This window comes from Dermacentor silvarum, chromosome 7 (assembly GCF_013339745.2).
Source record: "Dermacentor silvarum isolate Dsil-2018 chromosome 7, BIME_Dsil_1.4, whole genome shotgun sequence".
Taxonomy (NCBI): Eukaryota; Metazoa; Arthropoda; class Arachnida; order Ixodida; family Ixodidae; genus Dermacentor; species Dermacentor silvarum.
Window position 1 is genome coordinate 124360322 of NC_051160.1, and position 24790 is coordinate 124385111.

The 24790-nt window shown below is 45.6% G+C and overlaps 1 protein-coding gene across 2 annotated transcripts in view; it reads right to left on the bottom strand.

Moving 5' to 3' along the window:
• Positions 1–876: 876 nt before the first annotated feature.
• The window catches only part of LOC119459723 (uncharacterized), a 61654-nt gene continuing 37740 nt past the window's right edge, over positions 877–24790 (bottom strand). For both annotated transcript variants that reach the window (XM_049671181.1, XM_037721361.2), the window contains exons 2-4: positions 12801–13002; positions 1594–1628; positions 877–1144 (exon numbers count right to left, since the gene is read on the bottom strand). In XM_049671181.1, the coding sequence (XP_049527138.1) occupies positions 1137–1144; positions 1594–1628; positions 12801–13002 (245 nt within the window). In that variant the 3' untranslated portion in view covers positions 877–1136. The remainder of the gene's footprint in view (positions 1145–1593; positions 1629–12800; positions 13003–24790) is intronic.

The following is a 24790-nucleotide window of genomic DNA, read 5'->3' on the forward strand; positions in this document are numbered from 1 at the left end:
GTAAGCTCGTGCCTGGTTTAGGTATTAAGATGACGTGTGCCGTCTTCCATTGTGGTGGTATATGGCCGGTTTTCCAGCATTCATTGATATATTCTGTCAATTTTGTTATAGACTCATCATCTAGGTTCCTGAGTATCTTATTTGTGATTCCGTCTGGTCCGGGTGCTGATTTAGTATTAAGTTTTTGCGAGGCTGCCCTTACTTCTGCTTCACTAATTTCCCTGTCAAGTTCGTTGTTTGCTACTCCTGTGTAGTCTGGGTGTAGAACTGGTCTAGCCTGGGAGATATATTTATCTTATTTTAGATATATTTATATTTAGATATATTAGATATATTAGATATGTTTAGATATATTTTAGATATATTTCCGATAGTGCAATTTAAGAATTATAGTCGGTGAGCTTCCAAGACGCATCCACTTGAAATGAATTTCCAGGATGACACCAATTTCTAGATATGATTTCCCAAAGTGTGGAACGTAATACATGGGCTTTACAGTTACTTTTGTGCATCCATGCATAAAAGAACGATCTGTTAAAAAAGTAAGTGGAACAACAGTGCATTTTTACGCCAAGTTTGTGAGTGCATATCTCCAAACTGGCGTCATTCTGGAAACTCATTCCCAGTGGATACACCTTAAAAGCTCACCGGCTATAATTCGGCATAATCTATTCAAAAAGATTATTTGTAGATTTTTGTTCAAATAGTTTAACATTAATTTAGATTTATCGCGCCCATTTTGTCTGGCTTTCTGAATAATCCAGCTTAAGGACCAGAATTATGTTATCTGCAAATAGTTATTCTTAAAAATTCCATAAAACATTAAAAATGATCACCCTGTATATAGAGAATACAAACAGTGAGAGGAAACTGTGTGCTTATTTTCATTTTTATATTCATTTTATATATGCGTCCATTCCGACGTGTTTTGACATTGCGACAGACACAAAAGAATATAAAATGCCTATTTGCAGTGCTATATTTATATATTCCAAGGTATGGTCCGGCGGCTAATAATAACCGCATCAACATATTCGATATAACTTCCCTCCTTACGGAAGAATAAGTCCATATCCATCCAGGAGAGACTTTTGATCTTATTTTTCCATTGATAGAATATGGGATGATGGTTATTGCTATTCAGCTGAAATTACAGAAAAAGAACATTGCAGATTTTACTACAATAACAGGGCTATTTTTCTTGTCGGCATTTATGTGCACATATATGGAAGGCGCTGTTTTTTATTGCGGTTGCTTGTTTACTGCAATTTATTATGTAATATCATACATGTATTTATTTGTTTGTTAAATTTTCCTGACAGGCTTCCTATGAGGCATTGGGTAAGGGGCTGTCACAGTAATGACTAAATGCGTGCATACCAGATCATATTACAAACATAATAATTAGACCGTATAATATTATATACACAACATGTTATACAAACATTCGTTGAGTGCACAATAAATAGGAAACTCTAGTGTAGATATAAAAGATAAAACGCGGAAAGATACATCCCGTTCATCAAAGAAAATAACGATGCACAAAACCAGCCATTCCACACCATGCAAATTATTGTAAAGGTAAATAGTTACCTTTACTCCCAGCGATGCCGTACCGCGCGAAGCCACTGGAACAGAAATTATTGACCCTTAAAAATATGATGGCACTGTATGAGAAAATTTTTAAATTCATCATTATTTTCAGCTGGTCCCTTAGATCCGCATACGTCTGCAAACACAAGTCTATATGTTATTTCAGAAGCGCTGTCCATTGTTTCTTGTTCGGGTGGTGTCAATGCGCAGCGAACTACCGTAAATATATCTTCAGGTTGATTTACCTTTGAAATCAGGTGACAATACGGTTTCCGTATTGGCACGCCTGGGCACGCACGGCAACGTGTTTTTTAGTTTGTTATTATTTCAACCATAACTTAGCATATTATTGTATTTGCTGCATGTACCCTGTCGATCTAGCCAATATTGGTGCTAATATCTTTCCAATGTAGTCACACTGACACTGTGACGAACAACGTCGCGATGCTGACCCGCGTTCAGACATCGATCATTTACCTTCTCTTCTCTTCTTTCCCTGCTTTTTCATTGGCTCTTTCTTGCAGGGTGGCATTGTTAAACTGCCGCAAGGCCTACCCCAACGTTTGTAAGTGTGTGATGACTGTTCCTTTTCAGTCGCAGTCTCCTGTCTTCGCAACACTTTAAGAACTGCCTATCCTAAGCGAATTTCTGAAACGCTCTTAAGAACATGTTTGACACCGATGTTTTGCCGGCCGTGTCTTTACACCTCTGTCAAAACGATGTAAGAAACTGCGAGCATTGCGAATGCCACAACAATCCAGTGGCCTTTTCTGCTTGCCTAACGAACCTTTCGCGTTCGTATCACCCTGCCTGGTTATTTACTTCTCTCAACATAACATTTCATCCTTGCGCCGAATTAATTGTATTGACGCGACCAACGCACCGAGTGAACCCATGGTTGCTCCTGTCACTTGCGCCGGCGTTCTCCGTCCGCGCGATCCGCCCATCTTCACCGAGACCAGAGAAAATGACGTCGAATACCGGCTGTCCTCTTATGAACGCATAAGCGCTCGCAATAATTGGGACGACCAGTTCAAACTGAATAACGTTATCTTCTACCTTGCTGACGGCCCAAACCTATTGTTTAAGAATCACGAACGTGACATCTTGAGCTGGTCCGCATTCAAGACACACTTCGCCGAGGTGTTTGGCCGCCCCGCTGTTCGCGAGCTACGCGCCGAACAGCGTCTGCGCCAACAAGCACCGCAGCCGGGTGAGATATTACCCAGCACCTCCACCAAATGTAATGAGATTTAATTAAATATTTGTCACTTCAGTCTGGCAACAGCTAGCAGCAGAGCGAACAGCCCGAGCTCTCTGGTAGACACAGAACGGGTCGTCGTCATTGTCCTCTTCGAGCTCCTACCGAAAACACGAGGGGCGTCTGCTTCATTACACTTAGAATAACTTCGGAAAACATGTTCACATGGGTACGACAAGTCGGAATTCACTCCTTATTCTAGGTGTTTTATATACCACGCTGTTTTTTAGATGAACTTGATTATTATAGAACACCTGTGGCAAATGGCGCAATTCTCGCGTTTTGGTTGGATTACCTGATGAGGCACACAATATTTTTATAAAAAATGAAATGCCTAATAGAATAAGTAAAACCTCGCTAAAATTTACTTTATATCAGATATTGCAATTTATCAACTCTTGCCCGCGAATTTCCAAGCCATACTCACAGGGAATTATTTTGAGCAAGGCACCAGCTTTGATGTATGCACAACCCAACATCGAGCTATAGTTGGCAACACCATCGCCGTGTCAGTGTGGATGGCCGGTTGGCGGCGTGCACAGAAATGCACACAGCGGCGCGTCGTTGTGAGCGATTTGTGTCTGTTGTTTGTTAATAAAATGCGCTTAGGGATGGTCGAATAATTTTTTGTTTCTATAACGAATAATCATTTATTGTTTTAGTTTTTATTCGATGATTTGCTTTTAATGGATGATTTCTCATCGATTAATTGATTGGTCGACATTTTTGCCTCGCACTTCAAAAAGGTTGAAACACACTTATCTACTTTTGTAGGACCGTTTTTAAAGTTTGGGAGATGGGACCAAGTAAGTCTGCGTGTATAAAGTCTGATACAGAATATTTTTTTAAATTTCTTTCAGACTGAATAGAGTTGGCACTAGTGACCTTCTCAAATATAAATATATATGCTATAAAATCACACTTAGAGCAGCATTAAACGAAATAAATTGCACTAGTGAATCACTGTACAGTACAGTTAAGCAAGAAATAAGAAAAATATACAAAGTGAAAGGTAAAGTCTAACTAAAATGTGCAAGAAAAAAGTTGCAGTGGCTTAGCTCGGCTATGCCAGGATATAAGTAGCGTTAGCAAAGGTTCAGCTGATTATTCTTAGCTTATTCTTAAGATTATTCTTAAGATAAGATTATTCTTATGAGTCAAGCTTCTCCGTTCTTCTGCGCTGTTGAGCAGCATTTGCGCTCTCCTTCTCCATGGCTATACCACACTGGCAAACGCCAGTCAGAAGCGAAGCGGCTCCAGCGCAGTGTCAGACGGCGACTGCACAGCGAGCGCGCGCCGGCGCCAGTGCGTCTACCACGGCTACGACGTCACTCCTCTGGAATGCGCAGACCGGCGGCGGTGAGTCGCGCGCGGCGGCGGCGTAGTGCGCGAGAGGTGCCGGCTCCGGTGGCTCCGGTGCGCAAGCCGTGTTACATCACTGATCCTTGCGCATGCGCAGCACGGCTCTTGATGTGCCGCGCGAAACGGGCTTGGCTAGGCCAGTGTAGCTAACGCTACACAAAACAATATGCTCAGGGGAAAAGAAAATTACATGTAAAGAATGTTAAGCAACATGCTCTTTTCTACAGAGCTAAAGAATGTCAATTGGCTGGGATGCTCAAGTGAAACCGACACCCTTTAGTGACCACACAACCAGCATGTGAGAAGAAACGCTCGGAAGCTAGCGATTTGCTGGAATGAACATCAACTCCATCGTTATGTGAAATGCGTGCTCCATAGCGGTGCGAATGCTGCGCCACGACTTTAATGGTCTGGGAGTGACACGACAATCAATGACTGCGTTGATATAGTATGCCTTGAATTTCGAGGGCAAGTCTGTGCTGAGACGGAAGAGACGGGAAGCATTTTGCTTGGCGTCACTCGGGACAATAGTCGAAAGTCGCTCTACCACAGCCGTAGTCACTGCTCGTGCTCCGCCATTCTAGTACAATTTAAAAATTTTCGCGCAACTCTTGTCAAACTTTTCAAAACAATTCATCGAACATGCCCAGTTGAAAAACACACCACACCAGTTTGGTGTGTGTAAACACCAACGTGGTATGATGTGGTGTGCGCACCAGGATGGCCTGGTGTGTTGTGACGTGCCAGCAAGAATGGCCTTGTATGTTCTGGGCTGCGCAACAGGATGGTATATTGCTACCTGGTGTGCACACCACAGTAGTCTAGTGATACTTGGTGTGCACATCATTGTGGTGTGGCACTGTCTGGCATGCATGCCAATGTAGTGTGGTACCTAACTTTTGTACACCAGACTAGTGCCTTGGTTTATAAACGTTATGATTAGGTTTTTTACAGCGAAGCTGTCTATGGCTAGGATCTTGAAAAAAATGTGTTCGAGATTTTGACAAAAGCAAGTGGGCGAATCTTGGCGATTGTGCATAAAGGGTTCAAGCAGAATGGCACATATGTCATGTGGCCGATCCTGATGATTGTACAGAAAGGGCCCAAGCTCAATGGTACATACCCCTGTCGCTTGGGGACCTGTTTAATTACAAGGTTCTTCTAGCCATTAGTCTGATGTAGCGTTTAGTCAAAAATAAAAAGCTAAGCAGCCCATACTTAGCACTTTGCCTTGACAACTTACCTGGTTTTTATGGCAAATGAGCGCGTGCGAAAACATTTGGTGAACTTAAGTTACTTTATGGTCATATTTTCACAGCAAAATCAATTTTATTTATTGTACTGAATGAAACAAGTATTTTCACTGCCCTTTTGCCTCCCATATTGCAGCAACTTGTCATGTACAGAATAAATGTAAAGCAATTGGTTATCAAAGTAAGTGTTCGCATTGCAGAATTAAAATGGGGTAGTGTGATCCCCGTATTCTTATTATATAGATATTTTATGCATGTTAAAATTTTGCAAACTCACAAGAAGACACCGCCATGGTACCAAGAAGACACCAAACTAGGATACAGAAGCACTACGTCGAGCGCACCAAGAACACTACGGAAGGGACACTAAACACAGGAGACCGAGCTTATCAGGACGGGCACACAATACGCACCAGACCGGGCACACCAGAACAGGCACACCAGACACACCAGACCCGTGTCTGAAAACTTCCTCTGGTGTAAACGACAAAAACAACAGACGAGCTCTGGTGTATTTTCGACTGGGTGTCTAAGCGATTAAGTCGAATAAATTAACGGTGGACATCGATGAAGACTAATTGTTTCGTAGGACACTCTTGATTGAACAATCGTTTATTGATATTAGCAACCCTTTCGGGTTCATTGATATTAGCAACTTTCGGCTATTCTCGCACTGGTTATAATAATGCCTGTATTTCTGTACAGTGAAGTTAAAGTAGCTAGTTATTTTGAATCTACTCCAGCACTTGTAGGCATACTTAACTCTTTCTCTACCATGGGGAAAACATTGGTGTTTTTTATGTTATGGCAGATGTTTCTTTCTGAAGGAACTATTGCACTCAATATTTGATGTAATATATAAACAGAAAGCAAAATTAAAGCACTTTTTACGAATAAAAGCTTTATTAACGAGATATATGTCATAAAGACGTATGAATTGTTAAAATCGGGAATGTGAACTAAAATTGAACAAAGTTTGTAAAGATCTACTAAACATCTGTAAAGTTATCTACTAAGAAAAAAAATGTTACGATAATTATGAGAATGTTACGATAAAATGTATTGCCATCTATTAGGCACTATCTTTCATTTTTTGAACAGGTATTTCGCTACAAACATTTAACTGCAAGTACTGCAGTTGGGAGTGCCGGGCTGCGGCCGCCGATCCTCCTGGCTGTTTTGCGTCGTCGTCCACGCTTTCAGACTCAAAGTCCGATGCTACTCGGTGCTATTCGATGTATCAATAATATCAGGCCGCAGAGGCAGCTGAATCGCGATGTGTGCGATCTCCCGAAGCGCGCGCGCCGTTTACTGAGCGGGCATTTTTGCGTACTGCTTTTACGATCGCGAAATTTTGGATCGCGTTTGAAAATTACCGTTTGGCGGGAAAAAACGAACTGCTTAGAAAACAAAAATATATTTTCACCTCTTTCAACTCCAATGGCGCAGTGTGTCCGTGAGCGGCGCGGAAGGTCTCGAAAGCGGCCTTTCAAACCATCGATACAGGGTTAACCATGCCCAATGGGTGCGGTGCGGATAGAGTTCATTACCTTCTACGTATTTCGTGATTCTATGTCAAGTACAAGATTGCTACAGAGTTTAGTTAAAAAAGGTACGGTACTATGTGTGACAGCGCAGTGATAGTATCTTTGTGTCGCTTCACACGCTTTTTGTTTTTATTTTTCCTGGAAAAAGCAAACAAATGTACCATTCTGGCAGTGACAACGGAAAGGCCAGCACGCTGTCTAAACCTGCTAAGAACTTCTTGCAGATGCTGACTCATCAACTGTTTCTGAGCCGCAACTGCTGCGCAGCCTCAGAAGACCTACAAGAGATCGTTCGTCTACGTTAACAGCCACATCATTGCCGCTGCGACGGAAGTGCCGAAGATTCCAAGGCCTAAAAAGGCATCCGCACAAGCTTGCCGTCATTCTGGCAGTGGCAGCGGAGAGACGTGCACGCTCTCTAAACCTATGACGAACTCCTTGCACGTTGATTGTTTATATTGGCTGTTTTATGTAACAAAACACTCATATTGGCCTGCTCTGCGGCTGCTACTGCCACGATGGTTCATTGGTGTTATGTTCGAAGTGCTCTTAGCTGTTTCCATTGCCCTACGAAGATCTAGTTTTTCTGTGTACAGATAGCTTTGCTCTTTGCACATTTAACGAACTCGGCGATTCAATGTGTGCGAAATGCATGAAATCCATGTCAATTGATTCTCGGCACATAACGTGCGCTGCATGTTCAGGCCTTCCCCATTTGGGATCTTGCTCTGGAGTCTCAGACAAATCTTTTAAGCTGAAAGGCGAATATTACAAGAAATGCGCCATGTCTCAATGGTGCGGGTGATGCTTCCGTCACTGCTCTGCTTCTCGAGTTGAATAGAAAGCTTGACGAGCTACTACCTCTGAAAAAGATTACTCATGACCTGGAAGCATCGGTAAAACTCATGTCTGATAAATACGACGTTGTCCTTGCTGACGTAGTTAGGCATGATGGTGAGATTAAATGTCTTGCTGATAAGTTTTCAAAGCTCAAAAAAAAAAAAAACAGGCGGCTCATTCGCCGAACTGCAGCGCATTGCTTTTCTGTAAATGATCTCAAGTATCATAGCAGAAATTTCAACCTCGAGTTTTATGGCGTCAAGCATGTTCAACACGAATGCCTGCTCACCGAAATTAATGTTATCGCTTCCAAGCCCAATCTAGACATGCAGAGTGATTAGTCGATATCTGAAATCGACAGGTTGCCAGCTAGAGCAGACAAAATTCCTGGTATCATCATATGTTTCGCGAAACAGAGGGTACGATATAAGTGGTTAGAAAAAAGAGAACAGTTTCCTACAATTCAATCTGGCATATATGTGATGGAAAACTTGACAACGCATAACAGGTTGCTGCTTAAGAAGGCTAAGGAATGGGCGAAAACAAAGGATTTTCGTTTTGTCTGGCACTGCAGTGGAAAGATCCTTATTAGGAAGGAAGAAGGTAATACTGCTCATGTGGTAAAGCATGCAGCTGACTTTAACAGTCTAAAATGATGAGACAACCTGCCTGTCATCACTTCACCATGTCTACTGCAGATTGGGTATCCCCCCCAGAGGAACTTAGTCTATCCGCTAAATGTGTTCATGTAGACTGTCAGTCTATCAAAGCAAACCTAATAAAATAGTAAAAAAACGACGTACAGCACGAAAGGACAAGGACTGACAGAGACGAGAAACACTGCGCAGTTGAAGACCGCGCCAACGCGAGTAGCCTATGCCGCGTCCATGCCTGGATCCTATTTATGACTAATGTTTCTACGGTAGCAGCGCAGTGTTTGTCGTCTCTATCAGTCCATGTCGTTTCGCGCTGTACGTCGTCGGGCAAATGCCCCGATAGCATTTTCTAATATCGCACTACTAAATTTGAGTCAATCCACGTATTTTCTGATTTACGTAATCCTACATCCTGTGAGATTGACAGTATACAGACTACACCTGTAAAACAAGTTTTATACATTATCGCACCTGTTTTAGTATACGTTTTCAACCTCTGTCTGGTATCTGGGGTATTTCCTGCCAAAATTCAGATCGCTAAAGTACTTGCGCTGTTTAAAAGGGGTAATAAAACTAATATGTCTAATTACAGACTTATTTCTATACTTCCAACATATTCAAAGGACTGGAGAAAATAATATTTCGGTGAATATCAGATTTCTTAGAAAAACACAGCCTGCTAACTGACTCTAAGTAAGTTTTCTGAAGAGGAAGGTCAGCACAGCTTGCCTTACTAGAGGAAAAGGAACTGACATTCAGAAACTTTGAATTAAAGCAGCTCACGCTCGGGATTCTAGTAAACAAAGCGTTTGACTCTTTTAATCATGAAGTTTTATTAAAGAAGCTAGAGTACTACGGCATTCGCGGTATTACTTTAGATATAGTGAAACCTTATTTAAAGCAGTGGAGTCAACTTGTTGAAATTAATGGCATCTGCTCCGAGATCAAGCAAGTAAAAGTTAGAGTTCCCCAAGGCAGCATACTGGGCCCCTTTTTTTCAACGTCTATGTAAGCGGCCTTGTTCTCGTGGATAGTGAACCAAAATACATAATCTACGAAAATTATACTACTGTGCTTGTTTCATCGAACAATATTGCAAGATTAATTTCAACCGCAAATTCTGTCCTTGCAAAAATACATAGATGGTCACAAGACAATGGCTCAAACATTACCACTGACAAAACCAAAGTTATTTTATTTCAAGCCAAGAATAAATGCATGAACTTAGAGACCGTCATTTTTATGGGCTCTTCAAGAATTGAGCTTTTCCGGTCTACGAAAACGCTACATGTGTTTATTGATAGCCATATGTCATGGACTGATCACATAGACTTCCTTGCAGGAAAACTTGCCCAAGTAGTTGCAATACTGTTCAGTTTAAAACCGCTACCACGCAAAGTCAAAATACTCTTATATAATGCCCTTTTCCTGAGTCACATACACCACTGCTGTCTGGTGCGGAGTACGTCTGCTGCCAACATAAACCGATTGTTCCTGCTTCAAAAAAAAAGCTAATTCGCACTATTTTAACGCTCCAGCAGATGCTCATAGTGCACCTCTCTTCAAACAACTTAAGTTACTCACGCTTCACTTCTCTGTTAGACTTTAGACTGTGGTTAGCCTATCGTAAGGACGAGAAACAAAACCATTCATACATTACGTCCGTAACGCAGTTAATTTTTGCTTTTCAAATATTGCATCATTGCTTACCACGCCTGTTAAATACACTGATGCGCAATAACGTCGATGTCACTTTTTGTCCTGTTTCGCGTTTGTATGAGTTTTTCAGTGATATTTAAACATGATCGATTTTATTTCACTGCTTTTGTTGCTCAATTGTAAAACTGCGATCTGCTTGGGGTTTTTTTTCGTTTGTCGTATTTTTCTTAAATTGCTGTCTTTTTTTGCTGGCACACATATAAGCCAACATTGTGTTGCATTCAAATGTATTGTTTGTGTTGTCGGTCCTGAATTAGTGCCTGTGCCTGCCGCTGCTGCCGTCAGACTGAGTTTTAAGGCGCGTCAAGTTGCGGTGTGCAACTTTTTCCTGAAGTGCCCCACAAATTGGGTGTTTATGGACAAAAAATAAAGACAAATTCAAAGTAAAGACAAATTCAAAATGGTGGAAATAATTTCCAGTCGTTTTAGGAAATCACCTTATCGCGTTTTTTATTTGTAAAAATAATGCCTGCTGCCTTCCGTCAAGCTAAGATAACGCTAAGAACCGCGGCGTCGTTGCGCAAGCAACTCTTGTGCACGACGACATGTAATTAGCGACTGCAATGTTACACATGATCTTATAATACTGTACTTCCGCATCCATATTGTAGCAGATAATAAAAGTGTGAAGGTGTGAAAATTCACTTCCGAGGCAAAATAATTTTTGCGTATTGCGATCTAGAAAGCACGCATAATTATGATAATAGTAATAATGATGATGATAGGAATATTAATAAGAAGAATAAATGTATATTGACACCAAAAAAAGGCCGAACAACACAAAAAACAGGCCGGTCTAAGCCTCAGTTGGCTTGTAGGACCGTGCATATGAATGTAGAACCATGCTGTGCATAATAATAATAATACCATAACAGAAAGGCACCTCAGAAGCCCATAAGTATGGTTGCGTTACCACTAACCAACGTCATAACTACACTCACAGGTACCTTCATGCAATTATACGGTTAAGATCAATTGTGTCCTGTGACATCATATTGTGACGTGAGTGCTCTCACGTCACCTCGTGGATGTTTCCTGGCATCACAAGATTGCGGAAAGATCAACACCTATACACAATCAATCACTAAAGCGCTGGGTTCAGATTTTGCAGCGACCATTTTATTTGTTTGAGACGACGCCACTTGTTTTATTTGTGAAGTGCTTGAATCGCAATACGACCATAAAACTTGAATGATTGTGAAGAACGAAGGGTGGGACGGTCACACATCGCGCGCTCGACGCGTGCATTCACTTATTTTATTGCAGCGCGAATATCATAGCGCAAAGCCAAATGAGTGTTTACATCGTTAACAAATGCATACCACAACTTACGTCTCCACAACAACCATGGGACAAGCAGACTTTAAAGGATATGCGTGCCATTCGTGCACAAGTACGCAAGCAGCGGCTACCAGACGACACTACGCGCCATGTACACTATCATCAAGCCGCCAATCCGCTCGATCTCACTGTCAATAGTGTGTATAATTTAACGCTACAGCGTTAAGGGCCCCGCCTCGAAGAAAATACGGCGTAGGCAACTGGCGTGCGATGCGGGTGGCGGAGAAAATCCCCAATCACCACGACCGAGCAGGCCCTCCACGTGGTGCAAGGTTTTTTTGAACAAAAATTGAATTTCTCACAGTGAAATCCGTCAGGAAAATGGTAAAGTATGATTTTAACATTCGGCGTCGGATTCGCCGTCAGACTGTTTACCAATCGGCGTCAGGTTGTAATTTGAATGTACGAGAAAACCTATTTCTGCTACGGAGAAACGCAAACACAAACCCCTTTTCCAGCATTTCTACCAGACCTACAGCCACGCGTTGCGATGCGAACGGATCCCGATAAGGCTATCGCGTTCTACTCTTAAAGGCGTCCTCCAAGTTCTTTCACAACCTGTGCTTATCTATACGCCACAATTGAATATGGATGCTGTTCCTCTAGAAAATAATTTTAATGACAGGCAAGTCCTCTTCCGTGTCTCTCGTCCTGGTTCTGTCTCGTTCTCGCCATTGATTTCAAGTGATTCAGGGTCAATTTTAATTATGCTCCCAATAATCGTCTTCTTAATGTTGTTGTGTAGGTTCTTCAGTCTTGCGTATATATATATATATATATATATATATATATATATATATATATATAAACTGCGAGCGGGTTTCTTGGACATTGTAATATTTTCAGGTGTACCTTCTAGTTCCACATTCAAACAAGGAATAACAAAAAAATGTTGGTGTTTACGTGTTTATACTTCACGGTAGCAATTTCCACGCATCCTTTTTTTATTGCGACAGTACTGGCATGCCAATCATAATCGCCCTAAATTGAAATTTGTTTGTGTAACACTAGCCTTCCAGTTGTATGGGAACTTGGATAAAAAAATTGCAACTAAATGTTAACGCAGTGCACTCTACTGTAAAATACTGTGCGAGATTTGCACTACGACGCCATGCACAATGGCATTTCGTATTTGAGCGCAAGTGAATGCTACAGTAATTTTTGTAATGTCAAGCGGACTCTTGGTTATGTTAGGTATTTGCTAGTTGAAAGAAGAAAAGCAACTCACCGGCAATGCAAAATGCACAGCGTTCTTGCTGCAAATGAGTTTTGGTGTAGGATATATCCAAGAGACATGCACACTTGATATTCTTCACATCTTTGGGATGTTATATTGTAGAAGAAGCTCTTCTTTGGGTAATACTCCGAACTGGGACGGTATGTGGTGCAGGTGCCGGCCGCGTGATCGGCGCAAATTCCTGGTTGCTCACCTGAATGCAACATTAAAAAATAATACACTATCAACAGTTGGTAAGACTTCCCCGTAATAGGTTCAAAATGCTTATTTTATTATGACAGCGCCGAGCTTCATTTTAGTTTTTGACTACTCTTAAGTTTTCCTAAAAGCCCCCTTCCAGCACATTCACGCAGGATGATCGTGGAATCCGTAAGAAAATGTGTCAGAACGACACCTTTAAAGTCTTCTAGACAATTCAATGGCGTTCGAGTTATTATCTTCTTGAACTGCTAGATGGCAGTTTTTTAAACACTGTCAAGTGCAACGCCTGTCTATTTCGCTGCACATTTCTTGAAATATATGCCAAGTGTGATAATATTGTAACGGTATTTCGAGGAGTAAAATACAATACCTGGTTTATTAAGGGCGAACCTGTGCCCTGAAACTATGTACATGAAGAGTTTTCAAGAACGTTCCACACGAGCGTCTCTTCGCCGAACGCAGTTCTTCTACTTCTCCAGTTATGGTCTCCCTCCCAAGTACTGAGAAAATTTAAGGTCACCGACTGGGACGCCTTCCGCAAAATAAGGAAGGAAGACACAAGCGAATACGCGGACTTAGACAGCCTCTTTCGAAGGCTCAAAGAGGACGTTAGCACCGCGACGAGGGTCGTCCAAACCGAACTGAACGTGGAAAAGATGGACGCGAGATTGGCACACCTATTAGAGGCAAAGAATTCCATCACGGCCAGGTGGAAAACGCAAAGACTTAATCGCAGACTGCGAAAGAAAATAGCTGCACTAAACAGGGAAATTGAAGCGCACTCGATCGAGCTTTCAAAGCAACAGTGGAACGAGGTGTGCGCGTCGGTAGACGGACAAATGAGAGCCGGAGGCAAATGGAACCTCCTAAAGAAACTGTTAGACGACAGGCAATCCAAAGGTAATCAGATATTGGCAATCGATAGGATTTTACACAAGGAAAAGGAGCAGGGCAAAACGGAGAGCGAGCTCCTACAGGAGCTGGCGGAGACGTATTTGCCACTGAGCCCGTCGGGCGACGGCGACTATCCACAATACGCTGGCGCAGAGGTCGAAGAACTCGACGCGCCCTTCACGGAATGAGAAATTTGGGATGCCTTACAAGGCCTCAACGGACGCTCGGCGACGGGCCCGGACGGGGTCTCGAACAAACTGTTGAGAAACCTAGACGGAAAGTCGGTCGAGAAGCTCACTGAAGAAATCAACAGAGCGTGGGAAACGGGAAGAGTACCTGAGGTCTGGAAAGAGGCCTCGGTCATACTAATACCGAAACCCGGTAAACCACTTGCGCCGGAGAACATGCGCCCGATATCGCTAACCTTGTGCGTGGGCAAGACAGCGGAACATGCCACACATAACCGAGTATCGCGGTACATAGAGAGAGAGGGCCTCTTCCCAAACAACATGGTGGGCTTCAGACCGGGCCTCTCCACACAGGACGTAATGCTACTACTCAAGAAGCATATAATCGACCGCATGACCAGAGACACCAGGCGCATACTGGCCCTGGACCTAACGAAAGCGTTCGACACGGTCAAACACAGATTTCTACTGGAAACGATCTCGGTGATGGGGCTCGGCCAGAAATTCCACTCTTACATAAGCTCCTTCTTCAGAGACAGGAAGGCCACGATCAAAATAGGACAGGCCACGTCCGATTGGTACACGCTGGGTGCGAAGGGCACCCCACAAGGGGCGGTGCTCTCCCAACTATTATTCAATCTAGCAATGAAAGGGCTCTTGGACCGGCTGACAAGCGTGACCAATGTCAATCACGCCCTGTACGCAGACGACATTACGGTGTGGTGCACGGGAGGGTCCGACGCAGGTGTCGAGCGGGCTCTCCAAGAGGCGCTGGACACAACGGAAGAGTACCTGATGGAAACGGGACTCCGCCTGTCACCCAGCAAATCGGAACTGTTGTTGTTTATACAGGCCCTCCAAACAGGGCATGAAGAATTTGACGCCGATCGACCAAATCCCAATCAAATTACATACGACCAACGGCCAGCCGATCCCCAGAGTGGACACTATAAGAATCATGGGGCTGCTAATTGAGGCTAAGGGCAGTAACACGCAAACCGTCATGAAACTCACGTCCAAAACGGAGAACATGCTCCGGCTGATCCTCAGGGTGGCCAACCGCAGGGGAGGGCTCAACGAGAGCACTCTCATTACACTTTACCACGCCTTCCTCATGAGTCACGTAAACTACGTAGCCTCGGCACTAAAATGGACCAAGAGAGACGCGGCCAAAATAGAGACACTGATGCGCAAGAGCATCAAAAGGGTACTAGGTCTTCCGATTACTACAAGCCCAGAGCGGCTCGAACAGTTAGGGGTCCACAACTCCCTAGCAGAAATCATCGAAGCACAGACCAAGGCACAGGTCGTGCGGCTGTCGACCACCAGGGCCGGCGGACGCATCCTAGAAGAAGCAGGCATAAGTGCACAGGCAGAGTGCAACGCACGCAGGGTCGCGCTCAGCGCGTCGGTCAGGGGCACTTTCGAGGTTGAACTGCTTCCGAGAAACATCCACCCGCAATTCAACGAGGGGCGCCGAAAGGCGAGGGCCCGAGCACTACTGAAATCGACCGCCAACTGCCCGGGACTGGCGGCATTTGTAGACGCGGCCCAGTATGGGCGCAGCGACCGGTACGCCGCCGTCTCGATACGCTGGGATGGGACGATCATTAACGCGGCATCGGTCAAGGGGGTAACGTCCGAAGTGGCCGAACAGGTGGCAATAGCCATGGCAATGAGGGACCCCGAACGTCCTTACGTGTACATAGATTCGCGATCGGCGGCCAGAGCATTCGCCTCGGGCTCCATATTGCGGGAAGCGGCGGCCGTCCTCGGCAACGAGGGAGCCGCGGGTCATCACATCGTCAAATGGTTTCCGGCCCACATGGGGGCCGACGTACACCCCGACTTTCCCAACGCCAACGAGCTGGCGCATGACCGCGCGCGAGGACTCACGCACCGCGGCGATCGTGGCGAGCGAAGTGGCGGGGAGGGAGGGGAGCACCGAGACCCGCTGCTCACCTTCAACGAAATAACAACGCACTATCAGCTGTCGAGGAGGGCCTTCCCGCTCCCCCACGCTAAACTCAATAGACCACAGTCATCGATATTCTGAATGCTTCAGACAGGGTCGTTCCACTCGAGAGGCAGACTGAGCCTTTATTCACCAGAGGTAGAGCCGCAATGTCCGGATTGTGGCGACTCATACTGCTCGCTAGCGCACATGCTCTGGCAATCCTACGCGTTAAGCGGCACCATGTTCCGTAAAGAAGAAGACTGGGAGGACGCCCTGCGAAGCGACGACAACCAGACCCAGCTCCGGGCTGTCCAGAGGGCTCACGAAAGGGCGGCGGCTCACGGGCTTTAGTCCCAACGTGGGTGCTGCCCGCAACCCCTGCTGACCACTAAACAAAGAGTGGGTGGGGAGGGGTTCCTCAGGACTCAATAAAGATATTTCCTCCCATTTCCTCCTCCAGTGATGGTCCGTGCCACTGTGTTGTGCGCGTGCACCAGCGGCATACATTGCCCCACCCCGCTAAACCAAGCCGGCGCGCGAGACGTAGCAGACGCTCTTTTGACAGAGTGACTCGCTGGCTACCGTCGTAGAAGACATGCTTAGGAGCAGACTTGCGGCATTACTCCCCATCCCAATAAGCATCGTCCCGATGCAGGCAGGAGGGTAGCTAAGTTTGTGGGAGGCTTTTAGGTATCGATCGTAATAGGGCTTCATGCGGACTATGTGGACGACGTCAGCAATGTTGGGGCGTTTAGTGCGCTCGTTTCCACTAGGGATGACTTCGTAAGTCAGGTCGCTTAGTCGACGGATAACCTCATACGGGCCAAAGTACCCTCGAAGTCGCTTTTTTGAGAGTCCGCGACGTCGCACTGGTGTCCATACCCATACCTTGTCACCCGGCCGGTACTGAACTATTCGGCGGTGCCTGTTGTAAAGACATGCGTCCTTGCATTGTTGATGGCGTGATCGGCATCGTGCCAACTGGCGGGCTTCTTCGGCTCTTTGTAGGAACTCGTCAACGTCGCACGAGTTGCCGTCGTCATTATCTGCTTGCAGCATGGCACCCAGCGTTATTGTGACGGTGCGCCCATAGACAAGTTCAAACGGAGTGACAGGAGTGGACTCCTTTAGGGCCGTTTTGTAGGCGAATGTAGCGTAAGACAGAATCTCGTCCCAAATCTTATGTTCGATGTCAACATACACTGACAACATGTCAGCAATGTTGCGGTTCAGGCGTTCCGTCAACCCGTTTGTTTGGGGGTGGTATGCAATGTTTTTCTATGACTGGTGTTAGTCATCGTCATCAACCACGGCATCAACTCAGCTGTAAATGCTGCACCTCGATCTGTTATGACAACCATTGGGGCGCCATGTCGAAGTACTATGTTGTGAACAAAAAAATTCGCAACTTCGACGGCCGTTCCCCGCTCAAGGCAGCCAGTTTCAGCATATCGTGTCAAATAATCGGTCACGATAACAATCCACCTCTTCCCTGATGACGATGTGGAAAATGGTCCAAGAAGATCCATCCCAACTTGTTGAAATGGAGTCTTAGGTAGGTCTATGGGTTGAAGAAGACCAGCTGGCTTTAGGGGTGGTGTTTTGCAGGAAGCGTTGAACGAAGCGCTGAACGAAGAACGAAGCGTTGAAGCAGGAAGGAAGCAACGTCACGAGACGTCGTGGCTGGTAGAGTGGCCGTTTCTGCATACCTCGTGAGGTTGTCTATAGCTACAATGACCCAGCTATTGCCAGCAGCTGTGTATGGCAGAGGCCTGCATAGGTCTATTCCAACCCGGTCAAAGGGTCGCGAAGGGCACGGCAAAGGTTGCATTCGTCCAGAAGCGCGGCAAGAATCAGCCTTGCGGCGTTGACATTCTGTGCAAGAGCGATTGTACTTTTGCACAAATGTGTACGTACCACGCTAATAAAAGCTATGACATAGTCTGGTGTAAGTCTTGAAGAGACCAGCGTGTGCACACTGAGGGTCGGCGTGGAAAACGGCGCATACATCAGTGCGGAGCTGATACGGTTAGACAAGCAGCCATTTGCGGCCGTAGGAAGTGTAGTTACGGCGATAGACGATTCCTTTGGGGATGCGACATGTCCGATAATTGTCAGCTTGCGGGCCCCAAAGTGACATTTTTTCAGATTGAGTTGGAGGCCAGCGTCCCTGAGACAGCGTAAAACCTGCTACTTCTTTTTCCTTACAATACTAATAAGAATATCTAACATCCTTGCTGCTAAGATTTCATTTTTGTATTTTGAGCTACTGTTCTGAAGTACATAATTAAAACCTAGTTATTGTACATTTTTGATTCGCTACGTAAGCAGCGATCGTTGTTCAGTTAAACCAAGTCACCATGGCCAATTGCACTCTATCATCTATATGGATCTTAGAAAACATTCTTTCTATATGCACAAAAAAAAAAACAAATGCAGATGTAATGCATACTTTTGAATCTGTGTGACTCAAAACTGTCGTAGCATGTTTTTTTCAAAACGCAGCAAAACTGTTCGTTGTGGCTAAACACCACAAAGACACACGTACACAGTACGCAAGGTGACAAGACATAGCGCTGTACAGCCCTCGTCTACCTGTACGTGTTTGCTTGCATACTTTTGTCAACATGATTATATATCGAATCCCTCAACTTTCAATGCTTGAAAACAGTTCATATTCTGCAATGCGTCTCGCAACATAGCCATTACCTGCCTTCCCAGCATATCAGCGAGGCGGAGAAACCCAGCATCACGCGACTCACCTGACATACGCGACCGCGAATGATATGGTCTCTCGGACAACGTGGCCCACTTTTTGTCACGCCACCTTCGGTCCAGTTTGCTATTGTACTATGTCCAGGACCAGCCAACCTCACTTGGCTAAAGGCCGAAGTACACATGCCAATAACAGTGGAAAAAAAGAACATAGAAATTCACACTGGAGTTATTTTGCGCCGAGGATATTTAAGTACCGTTTCTTGTTTCATTGTGTCCTTCCCTAGAGAATAACACAGTTACTCGCAGAAAGAGGAGCCACTGGCACATCGGTATGGGTATTACAGGAGGGGCTACAAATAAGCTCATTGGTTAAATCGGTGCTGTCCTGTGCATGATATATCCGGCAGCGACAGAAGCAGCAGCCATGGCCTGAAATGTTCGAGAATGTTTGCTTTGAAAGTTTCACGTAGAAACCATACGAATATGTGCGCCAATCTGTGGAGTTGAGACATCATATACAGCGATGTGGTATCAATGCGAGTTTTCATCCCATCCGTAAAAATTAAATTGTGGTTTTACTTGCCGAAACCAAGATATGCCTATGAGGCATAGCGTAGTAGAGTATTCCAGATTAATTTTGACCACTTGGGTTTCTCTAACGTGCACCCAATTGCTCGGTACGCCAGCGTATTTTCATCCTCTTCGTAAGTCCTTATGTCCTGTTTTGCGACACTTTTAACTCAACTTCATAATTTGCAAACAGTTCACGCTGTATGTGAGCATGTTCAATTTCATTACTCATATCATGATCATCAGCCTATACTTGTGTCCAGTGCAAGACGAAGGCCTCTCCCTGGATCTGCGTCTGCAAATTTCATAACTTCATCCCCGCACCTCGTTTTCTGCTATCCTCGACTGCGCTTCCCTTCTTTCGTATCCATTCTGTAGCTCTAATGGTCCACCGGTTGTCAATCCTACGCATTACATCGCCTGCCCAGGCTCACTTCTTCCTCTCGATGTCAATTACAATATCGGCTATCCCCGTTTGCTCTCTGATCTACACTGCTATCTTCCTCTCTCTTTTTCTTCTTCTTTCTGGGGTTTTACGTGCCAAAACCATCTTAACGCTAGACTAAACATTTTTCGTTCGATCGCTCTTTGTGCGGTCCTTAACTTGTTCTCGGGATTTTTTGTTAAGCTTGTTTGTTACCTCAAGAGACCAGATAGAATTCGCTGAACTGTCAAAACTGATCAACAAAAAGAAAGTAAGGGATAGTCGAAATTATAACGTGGAAATGATTGAGAAAGCATGAAATCAGCGAGTTCGAAGCTTGGCATAGGACCAGGCAAGATGCATGCACTGAAATGTCATCAACAATGTCGATGGTATATTAAAAGCAGCGGAATATTTCTGCATCGTCCTGTAGAGTACCCAGGACTACCGCACTACCTTCATTCGAAGTAGTGATGAACAGGATACAGAGGCTCTTTCTGTAACTAACGAGGAAGTTAGAAATGTCTTGCAAGGCGGGCTCGGTAGGGCTGTTCCGTCACTATGTAGTTCAACCATGTGGAGCCATTGTTGCACAAAGTAGCGATATATTTTGTCATTACCCGCATAGGTACACAAGCATGCTGCGAGTTCGCCGTTTAGAGAATTGCTGTTGGTTAAGATGTATCTTTACCAGCATACAGTTGTTCCACAAAGCCAACAATAAAGGCTGTGGTGCCATCTGGTACGGAACAACAAAAACGCGTGCTCTGGATCAAGGTTCTCAAGTAAACAACGCTTTTCAATTCTTGTGCTTCCCACAACACAGTAAGAAAATTATGTTTACATGGCAATGAAGATGTTCTCGGATTATCGTCATCTATGCATGTGCAGTCCAGTGCTATTACACGGGCCTACGAACACTGACTAGTATTGGTCTTCTCTGAATAACATGTGCATTACCAGCCACGATATCTTTATTAAGTATTAGAGTACGTTGCACATGGAACCGCCGACAAAAACTCGAGACTCAGAGAGGCGTTTATTAGCGTCCACCTCAGCCCTGAACGTCCAAGTTGGCAGCTCGTCTCTTCGAACGCGCTCGCGCGCTCCCTGGCCCGATGCTGGTCCTCTTCTTTCTTGCAGGAAGAACGCGGGGAATTCAACAGATTCCCGGCGGCGAAGTGCGGTCATGCCTGTAGTTCAAGCGGAAACAGTCTTTGGATGGCCGTCTTGTCGTTTATCTTTCAAGAGCGAACGTGTCCATCTCCTGCGTAGACTTCAATCACCCTTGCGAGTTGCCACATTTGGCGTGGAAGGTTTTCCGCATGTACAAGTACAATGCCGCCTTCTTTAACATTGTTCTTGCTCCATGTGTCACAGAAGTGTGCAGATCTAAGTTGGAGCAAGTTCTCCTTGGTCCATCGTTTCGAAACGTTTTCGGTCAGGCACCTTCTGTACTGAAGTCCCCTGAAGGCCTCCGTACGCGTTGAGATCTCCGTGTTCTCGATGTTGCCTTGTGGTATCGTCGTGAACCTACGGCCAATTCACAGGTCTGCAGGAGTCAGAGCGCAGAGTTCGCCGTCTTGCGATTCAATGAAAGTAAGTGGCCTAGAATTGACGACAGCTTTAACTTCTGCGAGTACTGTCATGGGTTCTTCGGAGTTGAGGCAGGCTCTTTGAAGTATCTTGTGAAGCGGTGTCTTTACAGTTCTTCCAAGCCGCTCCCACCATCCAGAAGCGCTCTCTCAACTGCGTCAGCGTATCTCGCACACCTCCATGAAGTACTTCGCAGTGCGCTTTGATTGTGATTACCCTTGAAAAGTGGTGTTTACTCCACAGTAAAATCGGATGCTTGACACCTTCTGGAGCTTCCATCCGCATTAAACGACCTCCAACCCGAAGTAACCTATCTTCGTCCTGAAACGGGTTGAGACCTGCAATGAGGGACGAGTCGAAGACGACTCGCACCTTTGTTGTCAGCGCTTGTTCTCGGATAACTTCTTTATGGGGCATGTAATAAACCCTCGCCGGATTTCGAGGTGCGTCTTTTACAACTTCTGCATGACCGGCTAGCAGATAATCACGAATAGTAGCGTCGTAAGTGTGTAGAAGAGCCTCCTTGCTGGACAAGCGAGCCAAAAGTTTCTTTAGTCTGGTAAAGGCGACATCCTTGTTATCCCTTAGCTCAAATCCGGTTTTCCAAGGCAATGACACTTCGCATCTGCCACCTCGTAGCTTTATCGTTTTCTCGAAGTGCTGCCTAGTTGAGCTCATCTCAATTGCCTGGTTTGCATTATCGGATATACCGATACTCTCCAGCTTCCAAAATGAACGGATTAGCTCGTCATCAACATCTACTTGCGTCTTCGACACGCATACCATGACTCGTGAGTTGACTGGCTTTGACGACAAGTGCTCGGTGCTCCCTTGAAAGATGCATCCGAACTTTGAATTCATAGCGATGAGTGTTTCCTCGTTGCCCGGTCTGGACAGTTCACCTGGCATCACCGCCCACATCTGGTCTGAGCCAATTAGTACACTTACTCCGTTTTCTCTTTCAATGGACGGGTGGATCAGTTCATCGGCGATATCGTGCCCGGATCTTTTGAATGATGTGACGAACGAAGAAGTCATCGTGTTGGCTGATATGTCTTGGCAAATGTGGGGTATCTCGATGGCTCTCAATGCAACTTCAACGTCGGAATGCTGACTTCGGAGGTGAAGCTCGACGATGCGACATCTTTTCGGTGTGCAACTGCTCACACTGGCGAAAGTGTTTATTGCTATGGTATCAGAGCCAAGACATCTCAACTTTACCCGCCTTGAAAGAACTTCTGTTCCGAACGTACGTTCACTTCCTCCGTCGAACACGCCTCTGATGTAACGGCATGAATAATCTGTCACAGCCCATACTAGTAAAGTCTGTAGGAGCACGCACGTCAAAGTGTCACTTCTTTCGTTGCTCTTAGTTGTGGCCGCGAATATAGTTATACTGCTGGCTTTCACGTCTTCATGGGCCTTTCGGTTTAGTTTATCTGGGCCGCAAATACTAGACGCATGACGACCTCTGCAGCCGGAGCACGCAATTCTCCGTCTGCAATCCCTCGCACGGTGGCCTTTAATGGTGCATCGAAAGCACCGCATGTCGGCGGCGAGAAGTTGCTTCTTCGCTGACAGCGATAGGTCTGTACAGCAAGACTCCGTCAAATGCTGCGTTGACTTGCAGAAAATGCAGCCCGTATCTGGAGATGTTTTTGAAGCTTTGTTATGAAGCACTGATGACGTTGAGATCGCACTGTCAAACCGGCGGTTCTTATTGTCTCTAGGATGGGTCGCCTCGTCGTATACGTTTGCTCCCCAAAGTCACTCTTTTCTAGGCTTTCCACTTCAATAGAGACGAACTGCAGCAGACGCTCTAGCTCCGTGGCTTGCTGAACGTTGTCATTCGCGGAACTTGCAGCTTCTGTAGCGCAAGATCTGTGATACGCTACGGCAATGTCATGTGGCAGTGCCCTGAGCAGAACGTCGCATAGCATCGACGAGAAAGACGACTTGCTCACGCCAAGCGCCTCCAGTCCCCGCGTGTTAATGAGCACCTGGTCGTAGAACTTGCGAAGTTTTGTTACTTCATTAGAAGAACGCACAGAAGTGAGCCTTTGAAACTTTGAGAAATACTCCTGTTCCAATCGCTTCTTGTCCCCGAAACGTCTGTTTAGCATGTCCAAGGCGTCAACGTAACACGCTTCGGTGGTAGGCAGCCCCGCTATAGCTGTCGCCGCGTCTCCTTTCAAAAATAATCTCAGGTAGTTGAACTTGTCGGTAGCTGTAAGAGTTCCATTCTGGTTGATGATCTGGTCGAATTGCTCCCAGAACGCGTTCCATTTGCTCAGATCACCGTCGAAAGCATTAATTACCAGCTTCGGCAACTTGACTCCTGGCCTTTCAGAATGCCCCGTGGCCACCGGCATGTCGCGAACATCGACTGGCGATGACATTGAATTGGTTTGGGACTGCTGGCGGCGTTTGCTCTGGAGCTCGGCGAAGATGTGGGTCGCGTTGTCCTCATATTCAATTACGGTTGCGTAATCCGCCTCGAATGCCTCGTAACTTATGTGGCTTTCTAATTCATCATTAATCTTCTTCAATTCATCGTTATTGTTCTTGAGGCGCCCGTAAATACGGTCAATCTGTCGCAATGTCACGGCATTGTTTTCTAGCACCGCACTTGCCTCTTGAATGATCCTAGCATTTTGGGCCCTTCTTGTCGCTCGCATCAACTTGAGCTTATCTATGGCGGTCAGCTGATCCGTCTACCTCCGTGGTTCGTGGCATTGGTTCCAGTCGGTAGCCACCAGCGAAGTCCCTTGACGGTAGCTCCCGACTGTCGCTTCCCGGGCTCTTCGGCACCAAATATTAGAGTACGTGGCTAACGGAACAGCCGACAAAAACAAGAGACTCAATGAGGCGTTTATTAGCGTCCGCCTCAGCCCAGAACGGCCAAGTTGGCAGCTCGTCCCTTCGAACGCGCTCACGCGTTCCCTGGCCCGATGCTCGTCCTCTTCTTTCTTGTAGGAAGAACGCGGGGAATTCAACATTAAGAAGCACAGCTGTGCAGCAATATGAGAAGTTGCAGAAAGGACACTCCATATTGCACCTAGCTCATTGAAGCCCCTAACTGCTCGTCACGAATTTATATGGCTGCTAAACAACGTATAAAGCGACGCTTTTTTTGCGAACCCTCCCGGACATTTCTGCCCATGGCTCCGGGCTGGAAGGTTGCTGCTGCACGGCAGAACCAATCTCATGAGGACTCTCGATGACATGCATTAGCATTGGGCCTCTTCGATTATCCGTCCCTGACAGTCGCAACCCGAGTCGCCCACCAACCCTGTGTTTGGCTCTCCTTGGCCATAGTTGCCCTTGCGCCGTAAACATCTAGTACTAACTAAGTGACAGTCGCGGACTCTCCGAGGCGATGTATGCGCAATGCCCATTGGCTGCAAGCATACCGCCTCGGACAGTGCGAGAT